At 36.3% G+C, this 21,534-nt stretch overlaps 1 protein-coding gene across 1 annotated transcript; it reads right to left on the bottom strand.

Moving 5' to 3' along the window:
- Nucleotides 1-10,673: 10,673 nt before the first annotated feature.
- Nucleotides 10,674-18,364, bottom strand: LOC123529827 (uncharacterized). Its single transcript, XM_053521004.1, has 5 exons — nucleotides 18,053-18,364; nucleotides 16,177-16,234; nucleotides 15,663-15,836; nucleotides 14,587-14,775; nucleotides 10,674-12,116 (listed from the first exon to the last, which is right to left on the bottom strand). Exons 1-5 carry the CDS (start codon nucleotides 18,362-18,364, stop codon nucleotides 11,908-11,910), a joined length of 942 nt encoding a protein of 313 aa, XP_053376979.1. The 3' UTR covers nucleotides 10,674-11,907.
- Nucleotides 18,365-21,534: the final 3,170 nt, after the last annotated feature.

Genomic DNA, 21,534 nt, shown 5'->3' with positions numbered 1-21,534 from the left:
GCCATGAGAAAATCAACATAGTGGGTTTGCGACCAGCATGGATCCAGACCAGCCTGCGCATCCGCGCAGTCTGGTCAGGCTCCATGCTGTTCGCTTTTAAAGCCTATTGGAATTGGAGAAACTGTTAGCGAACAGCATGGATCCTGACCAGACTGCGCGGATGCGCAGGCTGGTCTGGATCCATGCTGGTCGCAAAGCCACTATGTTGGTTTTCTCATGACACGGCTCATATAATAGAACAGAAGTCTGACACGATGAGCCACATTCAAATAATGCTGCGGTCCATACAGCGCTTCACATAGAAATGAGTTTACTAGCAAATGAATGCAGATTTTTTTATATTAAGCTACAAGAGCACTAAAATGGTTGAATGAGAATACATAATGCCTACTGTTTTACTTACAGTCAGTTACAAGGGTTTTAATATTGTCTTACAGATATATATATATATATCTAGTGGTTTACTGACGTGGGTGTTTGTATAGTCTTTTAACCTTTAGCCTGCTAAAAATGGACTGGTCCATCATTCAATTTGGGCAGTACTATTTATTATTTGAAGGGTTATCCAATGAAACTTTACTGAACGAAAAGCGGACGTGCAGGCTGATCTGGTCTGCACTGGTCGCAAAGGCAGAATCACTTGCCGACAGTAGGCTAAAGGATACAGTATAGTGTAATTCTTTTGACTTGATGTTCTATAATGCACATTTCATACGAGATTCGATGTTTAGAATTTATGTCCAAACGTCAATGTGAACACCTGTAATGGAATAGTTGAAACAAACATCAGGTATAATATACTGCTTTACGCACAAGTTACCGTACCGTCACAGATGCATCGTTACAACGTCTCAATTACAAAATAAGAAAAAAAAAACAAAAAAGAAAAAACTACATTTAAAAAAAATATGATATGCTGAAAAATGTTCAAGTTTTTCAGCATTAATTGTATCAATATCAAAAGTATAAGAGTATCTATGTGTTTAAATCCATGTGCCTAATCACGTTCGCAAACAAAACGCTTCTTTGAAACGCACTGACTTCCATGCAGTTTGTGCTTCAATCGTAAACGATTCCCATCTGCATCGCTTTTACCCCAGAATACTTCATCCAATGAAACATTCTCGCCATTTGAATATGTCCAGTTCCCATCGTTGTCTTCTTTACTATCTGTCCAGTACGAAATTTCTCAGTGCAAGTTGCATCTGAAATTATTGAAAACCTGTTTCTCGCTAGATTTACTTACATTATTCTATTTTACGCTGGTTGTAGTTACATTTTGAAAAATTTTACATTTGAAATGATGTTAAAGGTAAAAGACTTCACGTTTGACCTCTATACTAAAACGATGCGATCAAATTCTGCTCTTACCAATTTAAGTGTACCTTTATATAATGAAATTTAGAATTCATTCCAGAATCCCACCCCTACTAGCTCACACAGACGTATTATAAGGAAGCATGCATGGTAGTTTTTACTCCGGCATTTGACGGTATTTACTAGTATTAGAGATGATAAGTTTTCAACAAAAGTTGTTAAATCTTAAGCGTGTATCACGGAACTCACATTAGCATGAATTTGACAATGCACCATGTGGTAATTATTACGGGAAATTTGGAAGGCGGCACTGTGTACATTTGGCGAAATTGTTGAAGGAATATGCATGGTCATTTCTTTTTACCTATCAAGATTAAAGATTTATACTAGAGAACGTTAATATTGCATTACCCACATAAAAGATAAATGCGATTTCAAACGCCTTGGTCAGTATGCAAACACGATATATTTGTAAACACGAGGTGTGTATCGGCTTACTTCTTTTAGCACACATGATGGAATAATTTTGAAGTGACCACCAGAAAGGTTTTTTTCTCATACATTTTGAGCATTTGATCATTCTGGAAAACGAGTTGTATAAAATAATCCTAGAAAAAAGAGCTGTCTGAGGACAGCAACGCTCGACTCTTCAATACCCTTGTCAAGTGAATTAATACAAGTGGAAAAAGAGACAAAATTTTGTAAAAATGAGAAACAGTTATGTAACCAGTGGACAAAATTGTAAAGTTTCAATTTATTCCAATTGTGGGTACTGAGATACCAGCTAGCCTTTGATCATTCTTGAAAACGAGTTGTATAAAATGTTTCGAGATTCAATGTCGTCAAATTCATATACTACACATGTTTTCTTTCTTTCTTACGAATGTTGTTCATGATAATACCATGCCTGCGAAGCAGTAAAAATACCATTCCTACCTTTGAACTAATTTGTTTAAAAGTTAAAGATAACATATTGAATTTTAGATTAGATAGATACTTTTATTTCCTCCAAATTTAAGAGTTTACCCAATAAAGCAATATATGCACAATTATTTAAAGCATGTAAGAAGAAAGGCAAACAACTACGTGCAGCAAATAAAAAAGTTACAAACGTAGTATTTGTTATGTGACAGTTACTTTAATGATTCGCATCAACAGTACGGGGCACCTAGAAGAAAACGAAAATCTAGAAGTCTTAATATGTTTAATAATAAGTACAACAAATGTCTATGGACCGAAAAGTTAGACATATTGTACGGACCGCCGCGCAAAGTGAATTAAGTATATGTTGTCAGTTGATCTTAATGACATCTTGCAGTATAATAAGTGAGACATGAAAGTTAAACCTTTCAAAATTGCGACACTCTGCTGACATGTTTTCAATATATGTCAGGTGGAGTATTGAGTTGTAATTACCGTCTTTACATATCTAAACTGTTTGAATTAAATGTTGAATGTAATACTATTGATGGTACCAGCAAGCAGTGCCTGCTCTTGGGACAGAAAGAACAGAATATCAAATATTTATGTATATTCTATATATTTTAAATATATTTCCTATGTAAGATAGAAATGTATTTCTGGTAAGAAGGAATTTTTCGTAATCCTCCGGGTCATAAAATTTGACAGGGGTTTTATCGCATAGACAGTTCTGTTTGTCACCACACAAGAACACATGTCAGTAGTTTACAAAAACTCTGAAATCTTGCCAATGAACGCAAGTTACTTTCCACAAAAATCCATTTAAAATGTTTTCAGATTCTTACATATCTTGACCCCAAGTAAATTGTATCATTAACGAACATCTGTATAAGTGAAAATGCAGACAAAATACTAGGATTCCACTTAGATTTATAAATAAAAACTATACAAAACAAGAACATATGGATCTTAATATAAAGTCAATGATGTACTTGAAACATACCTATACATGTTCTTGATATACTCCTTATGTAAAGCTTTTGCCACCATCTTTTAATTCTAATAGGATGAGCATGCACTTTGCAAAGTTCACATGTCACTATCGTTTTGGTGTGTCATTTTTCCTGTGTAAATCTGGAATCCTTCATGAGACGTGGATAGAGGAAACTTGAACACCTCTCCCGGAACTGGACATTCTGTAAGTTAGAGCTATTTACATTTTCTGTACGTCTATGAGATTGATCTAACAAATAATGTAAAACATTTTTAAAATGTGCTGTTTTTATTTTCAAAGGGCACTTACTTTTACCCTATAATTACTCGAAAAGCCCATCGGTGATCCAATGAGAGATTAAACAACACAGTCAGATTTTATACCAACATTTTCTTTTATTGGTAAAATTGTTAAATATAAAAATAATCGTTCCCTCTCTCCTGTTTTGTGAAAGATATAAGCTCGAATTTAAATCTTTCGTTCATTACCATTACCGTAATAACCACTGTCAAGTATAAATGACACTTAACTATATGCTATGTTGAAGAATCTTTCCATGCATTCATCAATATTTTGGTCTTTTAGTCCATTCTACCTATATACAAAACCGTGCTCCGAATACAATTCCCCGAGGAGCTATACTCGGTGAAGACCTTATACACTGATGTATAATGCTGCCTCTTTCCCCTCAAACAAAAACAAAACAAAACAATTTTACCTTGACAATGTGTGATAAAGCTCCAATTCCCTGATTGAGAACATTTAAATGGCTTTAAATTAACATTATTAATCTCAAAGAAGTAACGCAGTCAACTAGTTTGGTCGCTCCAATGCGATTCATATTCCCATAAACTGTTCCATTATGAAGAGGTGGCAGGGGAAGACATTCTGTAGAGAAAAAATTTATCATACTAGATATGTGTTCATATACATACATAAGAAAATAACGGCAAGAATTGTTTGATTGTTGTACACACACTATTTTCTTGACTTATTTACATATATTCTAATAAAACTGCTCATAATATTTGCTGAAATTTATTCAAATCCTTTGAAAGTAATTGAAATGGTTTGTTTGTGTAGAGATAAAGCTTAAATACCTTAAGGACACAGAGACCCTTTTAGACAAATTTATAGAGATTTTATGTGTATTTTCAATTACAACAAAGTTGTAATACTAGTATCTAAATAATACCTTTCTATCTGGAAAAAACATATAATTATAAGTGGCAAATCTTTTATTACACATGTCCCATTTTCAGAGTTGCATACACTCCACTCAGGGCAGTTACACTGGTTGGTATAAAAATTGCTTTGATCAGGTAAAGAACGGTGCCGTTACTATATTGCACAATGTAAACATTTCAAAAGTACGTATACATACACAGTTCTAAAACGTAACTTTGAGATTAAAAACGAAGTCACTATTGACTTACTGGACAAAATTTAGCAGACGCTGCTCATGTTGTATTAGGAAAAAATACGTACATATGCAAGAGGTTTTCATCGTTTTAACTCTCAATAACTGAGAGACATGCACGAAAATTTCAAATTTGTGCATTGTACTGTTTTCATAATTACAATATTTGATATATATACTTTGGTTTGAATTATTAGTTTTCGCCCGAAAACAGGTGACAAAATCAACAGCATAATTCTTAAGAGTTTTTTAATTGATATTTCATACAAAGAATTTAAAAAAAGTGAGGAATTAAATCGGATAAAACATTTCTTTAAGCTCATTATAATATGTTGGCAAAGCAATAGAAATGGTATTTGTGGAATTCGAGGCAACGTTTTAGAGACGACCTAGTACTACAACACCTGGTATTGTGTCAATCTCAGAATTCAGATTACAGACATAAAGACAGATGCAAGCAAAAGAAAAGTAGAATGAAATGTTTATATAGTTTTGTTCTAAACTTACGGAAAAAAGCTGCGGGAAAATGCATGGTTCATCAGCTCAACGTTGCACAATTCAGCAAAGTACTGAGTAAGAAAATTATGAACCTATGGACATTCTTGATTTTGTTTTATCAGAAAAGTTCACAATGGTCATGAGAAACCCAATTTCGTAAAGCTTTACTTTTTAGGAGTTAATGATCAGGTTGGAAAAATATGTCAAGGCAATGCTGAGGTTTTTGAATTGTACATTAATGATTATTGGGCAAAATTATGTCTTTCCAAATGATTTCGCTTAATATTTCATACTAAAGCATCAGTATTTCCATACTAGTTTTATAAATGGAAACTAACTGTATCTTTTCACTGTATTTGTGGTCTAGTTATACAGTATAACTGATGAACTGTTCCTTAACAACTCAAGTAAAAAAAATGATAAACAGTGAGATGACAGACGATATCGTCTTATATGAAAATTGACAATTATTGTTCTTCTTTATATTGTTTTGTTTCATCACAATAAATTCATGTTACAAATGTGTAGTGATCTATTATTGTTCACTAAAGAAATGTACTTTACCTCAGGTCCGCTCATGTCTCCTCGACGTATCAAGATACAGTTGTTGTCGGCAACAGCCGGTGACAAGGTTCGCGCATGAAGTGTACACAACTGTAGTAAGCGGTTATATCCAATAACTTCACAACTTTTTCTTCGCGTGCATTCTTCAACACACTGTTCTACAGAACGCAACCAACATGAGAAACTTCGAGTCCTACGGTGGACATTTGTTATACTCGCTAACACACCTTAGCACACGTTAAACACACTGTTCCGAGCACCGGCTACATAGCATGTAAGCAATGCATACTCCAAGAGTCCCAAATAAAACACAAAGGACATGTTACTTAATATATGAAACTTGTATCAAAACATCGGAAAGGTACTTCGTACCGAGATTTACTCTGCGTGCTGTGGGTTTCGTTTTGTGGAGGCTGCGTTGTTGGTGCGTGACATTCTCTGTTTCATATTTGTCTTTGTTTTTTACTACGTATATATTAGACCGACTCGTCTTTACATGCGAGATGATAACATCATAGGCAGCTTTGTCATTTCTAGGACTGTATGTTAAGAAGGTGAATAAACAAAATAATAATGCACTTTCTTCGGATAAAAGGTGTAACAGCTTTATTTAATCTGTAACATGTTTGGTTACCGGATACTGGATAAACACTTTCAAAGACGTTGCTATCGAGCTAAAGCGAAAATCGAACTTAATACAAATGTTCAAGGTAGTGTGACTCTGGTTATATACGAACCATTTAACCATTATCATGCTGGACACGATTAATTCTGCCTTTGTGACGAGTGTAGATCATGATCAGCCTGCACATCTGTGCAGTCTGATCATGATCTGCACTGTTCGCCATCCAGTCAGTCCCGTTTAGGTAGGCACCCCGTTTGACAGTTAATGGTACTATCCGAATGGAAAGATGGACAAGTTCATGATAGAATTTCAGCAGGTTAAGGTAGAGGACACGCAATAGTAATCATCAAATTACATATTCTACGAATACGCTTTCGGCATTCTCCTGTGTTTAAGGAAGACCATGTACGTATGTAGATCCCTTCACGTCTGATAAATAACGAACAGCCAAACAAGAAGACTTAATCAAAAAGAAAGAATCGACTGTAATTACGGCTATACTACTTTAACGATTTATCTGTATGACTACAACTTACTTCACTATTTAAGGAATCATCTGGCTAAATCCGAATATGCCAGTGATATGACAGTCATTTCTATTTTAATGAAACTAGTATTTGAAGACTGCTAACACGGGTCAGCACTTGACTTTCTTCTTCTTCTTGTCGTTCGCATCTACACTTTCAGACCAGTAGCCTCGATGAAACTTGTGGTTTGCCTAAGATCCTCAATGCCTCCATACAGTTTCTGGTGGATTGAGGTATCTATTGGCCAAGTCGCAGCTCGCTCCTGGTCGTGCCTTTTGCATCTCTGAAGTATATGCTCCGCAGTCTGATCTTCTTCACCACATGGACAAGCTGGCGATGATGTCAGTCTGTATTTCTTGTACATGTGAGCATTGAGCTTGTTGTGCCCTGAGCGGAGCCTGACCATCATCACTTGTTCAGACCGATCAAGGAGATGAAAAGCATCTTCCTCCATCCTTGGTCTCGTTAGTGCCTTGATGATGGTGACTTTCTCCTTGTAACTCACAGGTACTGTTGGTTGTTCTGACTGAGCTCCTAGCTTAGCCAGTTTGTCTGCCTCTTCATTGCCTGCAAGTCCACAATGGAATGGAATCCACTGAAGTGCTACTTTGCAGGTCATACTCAGGCTCTGCATTCTCCTGGCTAGCTGCGGAGCTTTATTGTTGATCAGAGCTTCCATGACAGACAGTGCATCTGTGAAAAAGACGACTGAGGAGCTTTCTTCTGCCGAGTCTTCAACCATTGAGACGGCCTTCATGAGTGCTTCAGTCTCTGCTTTATAGTTGCTGCAGTGTTTTCCTGTGGCTGCATGTAGTGTTTCTCTCTTGCCAGATGGGTACTGAATGAAAACTCCTGCTACTCCATCTTTGACGGCGCATGTGGCTGATCCGTCTTTATAGACATGAGTCCATAATTCCGGAGGATATTCTTTATTGATCATAGCAAGTGTGAGGCTTTTCCGAATGCCTTCATCCTCTTGCTTCCCGCGGTCAAGACGAGGAACAGCAAGTCTCACAGTCACTGAGGACAGATCATTTGCTAGTGGGTTTATGATGTCTTCACTACCTAAGGGAGTCGTTGGAATGCTCAGCTCAGTTTTGAACTCTCGGTTGAGTTTCTTTGCCTCATGTACGAAGCTGCTACGTTTGAGCCGATTCTTTGTATAGCCATCTAGCTTGGCTTTCATGGGATGGTCTTGAAAAGACCTGAACTTCTCTGCTTGAAGCAGAACCTTTGCATGTCTTCTGTCTTGTAACGGCTGTGTGCCTGTTAGCTTCTCCATGAAGGAGATTGGTGTAGACTTTGTAGCACCTGTCATGATCCGCAATGCTTGGTTCTGAATCTTGTCTACAGCCTGTTGGTTAGTTTTGGCTGTAGTGGACCAGGCAGTTGAGCTATACTCTAAATGGGGTCTCACTGTTCCCTGATATACTGTCTTGAGTATTTGCTCGTTTGTTCTCCACGTTGTTCCAGCAAGTTTGCGCATCATTGCAAGCTTTTTACGGGCCTTCCCTTCTGCTTGACTAATGTGGGGCTTCCAGGTTAGCCGTTTGTCAAAGGTCACTCCAAGGTATTTTGCCTCGTCTGCTTCAATCAGCGAAGTATTTCCCATCTTGATTTTACCCGCCCTCTGCTTTGACGACACGGAGAATAGTGTGGTGGACGATTTCTCTGTATTGATCGATACACACCAATCTTCAGCCCAAGCTGAAAGCTTGTTAATGGCTTCTTGCATCCTGTATGTGGCTGTAATGGCATGTTCTTCCTTACACCATAACACCAGATCGTCAGCGTAGAGAGCAGCCTTAACTCCTTTCGGTAGTTCAGACACCAGATCATTGATGAAAAGCAAGAAGAGTGTAGGGGATAAGACTCCACCTTGTGGGACACCATGACGCAACAGGAACTTCCTACTACTGGCATGTTCTAAACTGACTCTTGCTCTCCTGTTGTGGAGGTATGACTTAATCCACCTCAGCATGTGACCTCCTACTCCAGTCCTCATCAGCTTGACGAGGAGTCCATCAGTCCAGACTTTGTCAAACGCCCTCTGCAGATCAATCCATGCTGTAAGCATGACTTTCTGCTCTTGGAAGGCGTCCTCTATCTCTTGCGATAGATAAGTGGTCTGGTCTTCAGTGTAGCGGAATTGTCTGAAGCCAGCTTGTTGCGTTGCAAATAGGTTGTTAGTCTCCATGTACCACTTCAGGCGTGCATTCACAATCCTCTCCATGGTCTTTCCAACACAGCTGGTTAGGCTGATTGGGCGGTAGCTTGCAGCCTTCTTTGGATCCTTCCCTTTCTTGTGGATGGGGATCATGACTGCCTCTTTCCATATCTGTGGAAGCAGTCCTTGTGTCCAGCTGTAGTTGTAAATTTCCAGGAGTTTGCAAATTGCTTCAGTGCCTAGATGGGTCAGCATTTCATTTGTGACTCCATCTGGTCCAGGAGACTTCTTTGTCTTCAACTGCCTAAGAGCTGTCTGTAGCTCATGCAGTTTAAGACCCTGCTTCATGCATTCTGGTGTCACTTGGCTTGTCTGCCTTTCCCTTTTTTCTCTTCCAACAACACGCATTTACATATAACATACGTTGTAGCTTTTTCTGAAAGATTCCAAACAATTATCTTACTACATAGCTCAAGGGTTCGGTTATTAAGGTTCATTCTATCGGAAAAAAATGTGGGTCTAAATAATTTAGATTTGCAAGTTTGTTACTGAACAAAACATATAAAAAGTATATACCAATGGATTCATCTTGGAACAAGATATACGACCAGATAGTCAAACTACGACTATTACTCTTTCAGAAGTCGTACGAAATAACGAATTTGATAACAAAATTTGTGTTGGTTTTTTTCCGAAATCAAGGGCTACTTCAAATTACATGCGGAGTCCATTTAAGATATATCAATAGACAGACAATACATATATCTAGTTCCTGCCACCCTTTAATTGCCGCACTTGTTCTTAAAAGACTGATAATTTACGCTTAAAAATATACTTTAGAATGCTTCAAACGATTGTTTTTATCGTCCTTTGTTGACATGACAGACTACTTTTTAGTTGCTATAAATATGAATATTACACGGAGAAATTGTGTCCGATTCCCAGCAAATATAATATAGGATAGTTCTTCACGCCGTTTACTTTAAGGGAGAGTTCTTTATCCCGATGATGATTCCCGAAAGATGTTATAGGTCCAATAGCACTATTCCAATGGTCTGCACTGGTCGCAAAGGCAAAATCACTTGGCGCCAGCAGGCGAAAGGTTTAGGATTTCTTACGATTTCTTTTTTCAAACAGGTACATTTTAAAACGTGTTGTTTCCTTTTCAAACACGGAAGAAATAAGAGGACTTCACCTGTTTCTTTTAAGACACGTAAAGTGTTTCTATGGGGACAAGTGCTCTGTTACACTTACAAAATTAAAACACGTGACATTAATAAATGCTAAATGATGTTTACATCTGGCGAAAAAACAAAACAAAACAGAATAAAACAGAGTTTCAAAATCATTCACTGAATGTGGTAAGCATGCACTGTTTTATCTGACGATAGATACTCTATTTTGATAGCTGTTTGACTGCCTATATATAAGCAAATCATATTATTCCTGTTACTAACAAGGAAAGCAGCCTATTTATTCGAAAACATTTGACTCGTGTAAAATCGATGTAACCAATGAATAGCGAAATTAAAGGACAAAGTAAATTTTACTATCTATAAAGCGTGCTATTAGCCGTTTCCGGCTTGTGCATTATTTATATATGACAGGTAATAATGTATTTTCCGTTATTTCAAAGCGAACGGATTTTAAAATGACACAATTCGAACGTAGACTATAAATATATTTTAGTATGTTAATAAAAAAAATCGTTTTCACTCCGGGTCCTTTTCTACAAAAAAGATACAATACAATGCTGAAAAACGGGCTAAGAAAAATATGTTACTGAACAGAGAAATTCTAATGTTTGTAGAAATCAAATATTAAACAAACAACTCCTAGATAACACATTTATGACAAATGTTGACAAATTGATGTTGCATGCACTAATAGAGGTTAACACTTTTACCATATCGCAGTGCAACAGCAACTAGTTTACGATAACAGCAAATTTTGCTAAAATATGACAAGCATTTTGAGCTGGTAAATTCTTTCTTTATTACATAAACTTCGTGTATCTTTATAATGTAAATGCGGGATAATATTTTCTGGGATCAAACTTCTTTGATAGTATCCTGTAATATTTCGGTTTAAACAATCCTAATATAAAGTCTGACAGGAAGAGCCACGCGGTCTATACAAAACTTCAACCAGAAATGAGAATATAATATGTGTGCTATATCACGTGCACTTTGACTAGCAAATGTATACATAAACAGAAATAAATGTAGTTTTCGTTTCATATTAATCTACAAGAGTACTAAAATGGTTGAATGAGAATACATAATGCCTTTAGTTACAGTCAGTTACAGGAGTTTTAATATTTTCTTGCAGATATATATCTAGTGGTAAATTGACGTAGCTGTTTGTACAGCCTTTCAACCTTTAGCCTGCTTAATTTCTAAAATGGATTGGTCACTCATTCATTTGGTACCATTTATTGTTTGAACGGTTATTCAATGAAAATTTACGGACCGGAAAGCGGACGTGCTGGCTGATCTTGGTCTGCACTGGTCACAAAGGCAGAATCACTTGCCGACAGCAAGGATAAAGAATGATTCAATGTTCCATAATGTACATTTCATACGAGATTCGATGTTTAGAATTGATGTCCAAACGTCAATGTGAACACCTGTAATTGATTAGTTGAAACAAACATCCGGTATAATATACTGTTTTACGCACGAGTAACCGTCAGAGATGCGTCGTTACAACGTCTCAATTACAAAATAAGAAAAAAAGCACATCTTCATTCTAAAAAGATTATAATATGCTTAAAAATGTTCAAATTTTTCAGCATTGCATCAAAAGTACTAAATATGTACGCGTTTATCATACGTGTATCAAAACATCGGAAAGGTACGTCTAATTATACGTCTAATCACGTTCGCAAATAAAATGCATCTTTGAATCGCACTGAATTCCATGCAGTTTGTACATCAATCGTAAGCAAGTCCCAACTGCTCCGTTTTTATTCCAGAATATTTCATCCAATGGAACATTCTCGCCATTTGAATATGTCCAGTTTCCATCGTTGTCTTCTTTACCATCTGTCCAGAACTTAATTTTCTCAGTGTCAGTTGTATCTAAAAGCATTAACAGTTTTTTAGTCTCGCTAGATTTACTTAAATTATTATGTCTCCCCCAGGAGACATATTGTTTTTGCCCTGTCCGTCCGTCCGTCTGTCCGTCCGTCCGTCCTTCCGTCCGTCCGTACGTCACACTTCATTTCCGAGCAATAACTGGAGAACCATTTGACCTAGAACCTTCAAACTTCATAGGATTGTAGGGCTGCTAGAGTAGACGACCCCTATTGTTTTTGGGGTCACTCTGTCAAAGGTCAAGGTCACAGGGGCCTGAACATTGAAAACCATTTCCGATCAATAACTAGAGGACCACTTGACCCAGAATGTTGAAACTTCATAGAATGATTGGTCATGAAGAGTAGATGACCCTTCTTGATTTTGGGGTCACTCCGTCAAAGGTCAAGGCCACAGGGGCCTGAACATTGAAAACCATTTCCGATCAATAACTAGAGACCCACTTGACCCAGAATGTTGAAACTTCATAGGATGATTGATCATGAAGAGTAGATGACTCCTATTGATTTTGGGGTCACTCCGTCAAAGGTCAAGGTCACAGGGGCTTGAACATTGAAAATCATTTCCGATCAATAACTAGAGAACCACTTGACCCCGAATGTTGAAACTTCATGAGATGATTGATCATGAAGAGTAGATGACCTCTATTGATTTTGGGATCACTCCGTCAAAGGTCAAGGTCACAGGGGCCTGAATATTGAAAACCATTTCCGATCAATAACTAGAGAACCACTTGACCCTGAATGTTGAAACTTCATACTATGATTGTACATGCAAAGTAGATGACCCCTATTGATTTTGGGGTCACTCCATTAAAGGTCAAGGTCACAGGGGCCTGAACATTGAAAACCATTTCCGGTCAATAACTTGAGAACCACTTGACTCAGAATGTTGAAACTTCATAGGATGATTGGTCATGCAGAGTAGATGACCCCTAACGATTTTAAGGTCACTCTGTTAAAGGTCAAGGCCACAGGGGCCTGAACATGGAAAACCATTTCCAATCAATAACTTGAGAACCTCTCGACCCAGAATGTTGAAACTTCATAGGATGATTGTTCATGCAAAGTAAATGACCCCTATTGTTTTTGGGGCCACTCCGTTAAAGGTCAAGGTCACAGGGGCCTGAACATTGATAACCAGTTCTGATCAATAACTTGAGAACCACTTGACCCAGAATGTTGAAACTTCATAGGATGATTGAACATGCAGAGTAGATGACCCCTATTGATTTTGGGGTCAGTCTGTTAAAGGTCAAAGTCACAGTAGCCTGTTCATGTGAAATCATTTTTTGGAAATAACTTGAGAACCATTTGACCTACAATGTTGAAACTTAATAGGATGATTGGACATGCAGAGTAGTTGACCCCTATTTATTTTGAGGTCACTTGATCAAAGGTCAAGGTCACAGGAGCCTGAACAGTGACTTGAGAACCACTAGGCCAAGAGTGTTGAAATTTAGCGGGATGACTTGACATGCCAAGTAGATGATCCCTATTGCAGCCAACCATCAGTGTCTCTTTGATGTTTGCTCCTGACCCCTATTGACTTCTTGCCTATAGGACTTTGCATTGGGGGAGACATGCGCTTTTTTACAAAAGCATTTTCTAGTTCTATTTATGGTCGTAGTTACACCTAGGAAAATCTTACATTTGATGTAAAAATGATGTTGAAGAAAACAGAACTCCCTTTCAACTTCTATATTTAAAAAACGGGTATTTGGAGCGCGATCAAAGTCCGTTCTTACCACGTAAGTGTACCTTATTCAATGAAAATTTAGAATTCTAGCCTACACAGACTTATAAATAAACATGCATGGTGATTTAAACTCCGCCTTCTGTATGGAGCGGACAGTACTTATTTTGTCCTCGTATCACTGATCTCTAATAAGCAAGATTTTGACATAGCACCAGGTTGTAAATACGAGAAATTTGGAAAGCGACACTGGGTTCATTGTTTTGGCGGATTTGCTAAGGGAAATATGCATGGCCAATTATTTTTACCTATCAAGATTTTGATTTATACTAGAGAAGGTTAGCATAAAAGATAAATGCGATTCCGAACGCCTTGGTCAGTATGCGAACGTGGTTACATTTGAAAACACGAGGTGTGTGCTTACTTCTTTTGGCACATATTTTTGAATACTTTTGGTGTGGCCACCAGATAGAATATACGTTAAATATCCTTCTGTTTTTTCTTATACAGTTTGAGCCTTTGATAATTCTTTGATAAAGTAACCGAGATATTATGCCGATATAACTTTTGTGCAAGACTGATTAAAATTGTTTGCAAAATATGGTTTCTATGGTGTTCACAAGAAATTGTGGACGGACGGACGGATGGACGATCACAAAACTTCACCTTGTCTCTACGTGACAGGTGAGCTAATAAAAACAATACAAAAGAAGAACATAAGAATCTTTATATAAAGTAAATGATGTACTTAAAAACGTACCTATACATGTTGTCGATATACTCCTTATATATTGAATTTGCCACCAGCTTTTAATTCTAATAAGATTAGCACTTTGCGCAGTACACATGTCACTAGCGCTTTGTTGTGTCTTTTTTTCTGTGTAAATCTGGAATCCTTCATGAGACGTGGATAAAGGAAACTTGAACACCTCTCCCGGAACTGGACATTCTGTAAGTTAGAGCTATTTACATTTTCTGTACGTCTATGAGATTGAAATTATCACTTCTGTAGAGGGATATTCTGTAAAAGTATTTAAGGTAATGGACCTCTTATGAAAATCGGCAATTTCCGTACGGTTACGTACTCTCAGAAGATACTTCTGCATTCTTTGGTCTTAACAGAAAATTACTTTTTTCAAAACAACCGGAGAATGCCGAAATTTGATGTGCAGAAAACGTGTTCCAACAGAAAATGCCGATACGGGTCCGCTACAATAAAATCGATTAAACTAAATGCGAAAAAAATCATTTATCGGTAGCATTTTTGGGCTGTTGTTAAAAGCTACACAAAAAACATTTAAAAAGTGTTGATATCAATATCCCTCTATCACTGTTTATTTGTTTCCTTAAACTGACATTGATTTTTCTCTTTGAGCTCAACCAAATCAGAAGTAACAAATAATGTAAAACATTTTAAAAATGTGCTGTTTTTATTATCAAAGGGCAATTACTTTTACCCTATAATTACACTCTATATCTACCATAGTCAGATTTTATACTAACAGTTTCTTTTATTAGTACAATAGTTAAATATAATAACAATCTCTCCCTCTCTCCTGTTTTTGAAAGATTTAATGTCAGCTTTATCAGCTCGAATTTAAATCTTTCGTCCATTACTATTACCGTTAGGGAATAAATGACACTTTGCTATATGCTAAGTTGAAGAATCTGTTCCATGTATTCATCAATTCTTTGGTATTTTGGTCCAGTCTACCTATATATTAAACCATGCTTTGAATACAATACCCAGAGAAGCTATACTCGGAGAAAAAATATATACACTGCTGTATAATGCGGCCTCTCTCCGCTAAAGCAAACAAAAAAAAACAACTTTACCTTGACAATGTGTGATAAAACTCCAATTCCCTGATAGAGAACATTTGATTGGCTTTAAATTGGCATTACTAATCTCAAAGAATCCTGTAGTGCAGTCGACTAGTTTAGTCGCTCCAAAGTGATTCGTATTCCCATAGACTGTTCCATTATGAAGAGGTGGCAGGGGAAGACATTCTGTTAGAGAAAACCCTTATCATATATGTGTTCGTATACCTGCGGCAAGAATCGTTTGATTGTTGTATACACAACATTATCTTTACTTGTGTACATATATTCTAATAAAACTGCTGTAACAGTAAAAATATAATTGTTGCTGAGAAATATTCAAATCCTTTGAAAGTTATCTGAAATGGTTTGTTTGTGTAGAGATAAAGCTTAAATATCTTAAGGACACAGAAACCCTTTTAGACAAATTATAGAGATTTTATGTGCATTTTTAATTAATACAAAGCGGTATTACTAGTATCTAAATAATATTTTTATCAGAAAAAGCATGTAGTTATAAGTGGCAAACCTTTTATTACACATGTCCCATTTTCAGCATTGCATACACTCCACTCAGGGCAGTTACACTGGTTGAAATACAAATTGCTTTGATCAGGTAAAGAACGGTACCGTTACTATTGCACAATGTAAACATTTCAAAAGCGTAACTTTGAGATTAAAAACGAAGTCACTCTATTGACTAATCTGGATAAAATTTAGCAGACGCTGATCATATTGTATCAGGATAAAAATACGTACACATGCAAGAGGTTTCCATCGTTTCAACTCTCACTAACTGAGAAACATGCGCGAAATTTCAAATTGGTGCATTGTACTGTTTTCATAATTACAATATTTGATATATGTACTTTGGTTTGAATTATTAGTTTTACCTCCGAAAACAGGTGACAAAATCGACGAGGAATTGGTTAGGATAAAACATTTCTTTAAGCTGATTATCATATGTTGGCAAAGCAAGAGAAATAGTATTGTGGAGTTCGAGAAAACGTTTTAGAGACGACCTAGTACTACAACACCTACTGGTATTGTGTCAATCGTTCGTATGATCTGAGAGTTCAGATTACAGACATAAAGACAAATGCAAGCAAATGAAGTAGTTCCTCGTGAAACATTTGGTGGTCGCAGGTATATTGCAACAGGTAGTGTAGCACATGGGGACTAGGTGATTTCACTTGACTTTTTACCGAAATGCGATTGGCTTATTGCTTATGGAACGCCGTTTTTGCAATATAGCTGGTACTTTATATGATATATAGATAAATGTTTGTGACCTGAATGCCTCATTCATTATTTCGTATAATTTATTCAAATTTTCAGAAATGACCAGTATTGATACCTGGATGTGCATAAGGGATTTTCTTTTATTTCTCTTTAGTTTCCTAGATTATGGTCCTCGAAGTCCAGGAGAGGCATGAATCACATTTGTGATAGCTCTAGTAAAGTATTTCAATAATCAAGGAATGTGACAAGCTGAGCTAAATGTTATGTAATACATGAAAGGGAGATATAGTTATTTTTTGCTCAAAACAATAACTTTCAGAATCAAGAAATACATACTTTATAGATCTACTTGTAAAGCATGTAGAATAGAGTAATATTTTCTACATTAAAGGGTAATAGTATAATACAAACATAAAACAAAAATCAATCACGTTATTCACCCATAAGTTACTTTTTAGGCTGAGTGGTCACATATACATCCAGACCAATTTCAGGTCTGTATAACTTCTGGCCACAGGAAATATTTCGACTGGTCTAGATTTGTTCTAAACTTAGGGAGGAAAGCTGCGGGAAAATGCAAGGTTCATCAGCTCAACACTGCGCAATTTAGCAAACAAAGTGTTGAGTAAGAAAATGTAATATGTGAAAACATTTATTATTTCTGAGCAGATTTTTTTCTGTTCAGGTGGAACCAATGGACATTCGTGGTTTTGTTTTATTAGAAAAGTTGACAATGGTCAAGAGAAACGCAATTTCGTTAAGCTTTACTCTTTCGGAGTTAATGGTTGGGTTGGACTAATATATCAAGGCAATGCTGAGGTTTAAATTGTCCATCAATGATTATTGAACAAAATTATCTTTCTTAAAGATTTCGTTTAATATTTCATACTAAACCATTAGTATTTCCATACTGTTTTTATAATGATTATGACAAAAATGGAAACTTACTGTGTCTTTTTACTGTTTGTGTGGTCTAGTTATACAGTATAACTGATGAACTGTTCCTTAACATCTCAAGTAAAAGAAGGATAAACGGTGAGATGACAGACGATATCAAAACTTACAGTCATTGTTGTTCTTTTTCATGTTTTGTTTCATCACATTGAATTCATGTTACAAATGTGCAGTGATTCATTTTAGTTCACTAAAGAAATATACTTTACCTCAGGTCCTCTAATGTCCCCTCGACGTATCAAGATATAGTTGTTTTCGACAAAAGCCGGTGACAAGGTTCGCGCATGAAGTTTACACAACTGTAGTAAGCGATTATATCCAACAACTTCACAACTTTTTCTTCGCATGCATTCTTCAACACACTGTTCTACAGAACGCGCAACCAGCGTGAGAAACTTCGAGTCCTGTGGTGGACATTTGTTATACTCGCTCACTTGAAATGTTGTCCGACATAACACAGTCGCTATGGACACAAATACAAAGAAAATTAAAGCAACGTGAAAATATGTTCTAAAATTCATCATTGTAGAAATATAAATCCAATACACAGAGACATCGTATCAATACAAACATACATTAATAGTTATAAATTTTTGTGCCGTTGCCAAATGCACACTCTTTGAATGTTTGTATTCCATTCAACACAAAAGAACAAAATTAACACATTTATTTACAAAGGAAACGCGAACTACGTGAAACAGAAAAGGCTGTTTAGTTCTGAGCAAGAACAACAGAATAGGCGTGTTACTATACAATAAACTTATGCCCGTACAAGAACAGCAGAACACACCTTAGCACACGTTAAACACACTGTTTCGAGCATCGGCTACATAGCATATAAGCGATGCATAGTCCAAAAGTCCCAAATAAAACACAAAGGACATGTAACTTAATACATTTGTATATATTTTAAACAATATCGACATCAAAACTTTATTACTCTAGTGTATTATCATTTTTATTCACTGGCTTTATTACACTCCCGCGAAGTCAAACATGTGATCAATTAACATCTCTGAATCTGAAATATTTTAGCTGCTATCAAAGGAATCCGAAAAAAATAAAAAAAGGAAACAAATTTTTTACTAGTTAAATTATCACATTTTTCGCCTGAGAACGAATTTGTTTGGGTGCAAATGAAGAGTATTCAAAAACATGTACTCTGATGACTTATATTGCTGTTGCATGAAATATAATACTGGCATTACAGGAAAAGAGTGATTGAATTCAAGTTTTTGAACCTGAAATGTTTTTGGGAAGTTCATGAAGTTGAATATTGGGGGAAATATTTGCATGAGTCCTTTGAAGTTTAATATTTATGCTGCTGTAACATGTTACGGGAGTTAGATGCACGCTGTCACTATGGTCATATTCTACAGTGTTGTCCTGTTTACTCTTACCCTGCTCAGTTTAAATAATCAATATTTCCATCTTTGAATCTGGAAATACTACCATTAATTGTAAAAATAGATGCTAACAAAAAGATCAAGGTCAAGGTCATACTTAGAGGTCAAAGGTTAAATTTAAAAATGACTTTGTCCAGAGCATTTCTTCTCCATGCATGGAGAGATTTTGATGTAACTTGGCACAAATGTTCATTGCCATGAGGCAACCTTTTTTTAAGAATTACCTCCCTTTGTTGTTACTATAAATAGATTATATTGTTACTTTTTTATTACTGGCCGTTGGGAAAAATCGAGACCACTTTTCTGTGGTACAACATGCATGTTACATTGAATTTTTAGATGTATTTTGACATATCTCTTCCTGGTAAAGAGTTTTGTGTGGACTTGTAATAATATTTTTTCTAACAGATTTTTTTTTCAAATTTTTTTTCATTAATTTCCCTTTGTTGTTACTATAGATAACATAATAAGGTGCCTTCCAGTAGGGGACTTTGTATTGTATGGCAATACTTCATTCACTTGTTTTATCTGTTTTAAATGCAACAGCAGGTTTACATAACTTTAACATATCGATTGCATACTGTTAGCTTTCATTATACGCTGGAAGTATGTCTTATACACAGTTTAAAGTTCTGTCTTTCTGTGTTTCTTTAACAGTGATCGGCTTCACCTATTTTTTGCTAGAGTGTACATTGACGGTAAGTTGAAAATGTTCAAATTCAGAATTAGATAAAAAATATATATATATATGTATGTTTTTAAGTGCCTTATCATTTTTACTTCTTTATTATTGATGTTTCGCGTAAAATTGATAACAACTTAAGTAGGAAATGTCCGTATAGTATAACACTTAAATCCGATAAATCCGCGTGGATGTTTTTTTCCCTTTAATTGATGTGATTACATGTCTTTTTAATTGGTTGAAAATCTTTAAGAAAATAGATTTTATCACCAAAAATGTATTTTCTCATTATAAACAATCGGTCTAAATCATAATTTCTTAAGAAATTTTAGTTAAGAAATTTTTACATAGTTTTTACATGGAAATGTTTCTTTTATCCGCCCAGAAATAAAGCCAAACTTTGAATTAAAAAAAGTCGTCAATAGCTGAAAATTTGACCAACCAAAATTATTTTGATAATAAACTTACAATGATATTTTTTGAAAATTAGAAAACGTCTATAGCCGTCCTCGGGATTCGTTGACATTATAGTGTAATATTAACCCTTGCCATGCTGGACACGATTGATTCTGCCTTTGCGGCAAGTGTAGATCATGATCAGCCCGTACATCCTGCAGTCTGATCAAGATCTGTACTATTCGCCATTCAGTCAGTATCTACTTTGCGATGCATGTCTTTATTGCTGGTTTGGTGTGCTCTGTGCTTCCGGGAAATCTATCCTTACCTTTTTTAATATAGTAGTAGTTTAGTAAACTGTTTCATTTTCTTGTATTGTGGAAAATGTTTTTTATCTTTTATTTAGCTTTATTTGCGTTGTTATATTATCTGAAAATCTATCATAATCAGGCTATACACCTGTGCTGCAGCTGTTTAATTATATGCCCCCGCTCCCGCCCCCCACCCCGCCCCTGAGCAACATCCTACGTTGTCTATTTATCAAAACTAAAAGAGAATGGTAAATTTCCAGGAAGCACAGAACTCCTCAAACACAACCAGGGAGCCGCGCACCGCAATGTGGACCCCCAACAGGAGCTCGTAGAACACGAAATGCCCCCTTGATGCATTCAGTAACTGCACAAGGAACAGAAATTATTTGGTCAATGTACACAAAAGTTCTACTATTCCAGGTCAATGTGACCTTGACCTACTGACCTCAAAATCAATAGGGGTCATCTGTTTGTCCTCCCTATCAAGTTTCCTGATTCTAGGCCCAAGAACTCTCAAGTTATCGTCCTGAAACGGTTTAACTGTTCCGAGTCGCTTTGACCTTGACCTTTGACCTACTGACCTCAAAATCAATAGGAGTTATTTGTTGGTCATGACCAACCTCCTTATCAATGTTCATGATCGTAGACCCAAGAGTTCTTGAGTTATCATCCGGAAATCATTTAACTGTTCCGACTGTGACCTTGACGTTTGACCTACTTACCTCAAATTCAATCGGGGTTATCTGCTGGTCATGACCAACCTCCTTATCAAGTTTCATGATCCTAGACGCAAACGTTCTTGAGTTATTATCCGGAAATCATTTAACTGTTCGGGGTCACTGTTACCTTGACCTTTTACCTACTGTCCTCAAAATCAATAGGGGTTATCTGCTGTT

Source organism: Mercenaria mercenaria, chromosome 13 (genome assembly GCF_021730395.1).
Source record: "Mercenaria mercenaria strain notata chromosome 13, MADL_Memer_1, whole genome shotgun sequence".
NCBI lineage: Eukaryota > Metazoa > Mollusca > Bivalvia > Venerida > Veneridae > Mercenaria > Mercenaria mercenaria.
Note: the sequence above shows the minus strand (reverse complement) of the source record. Positions and strands in the feature narration are given on the sequence as shown.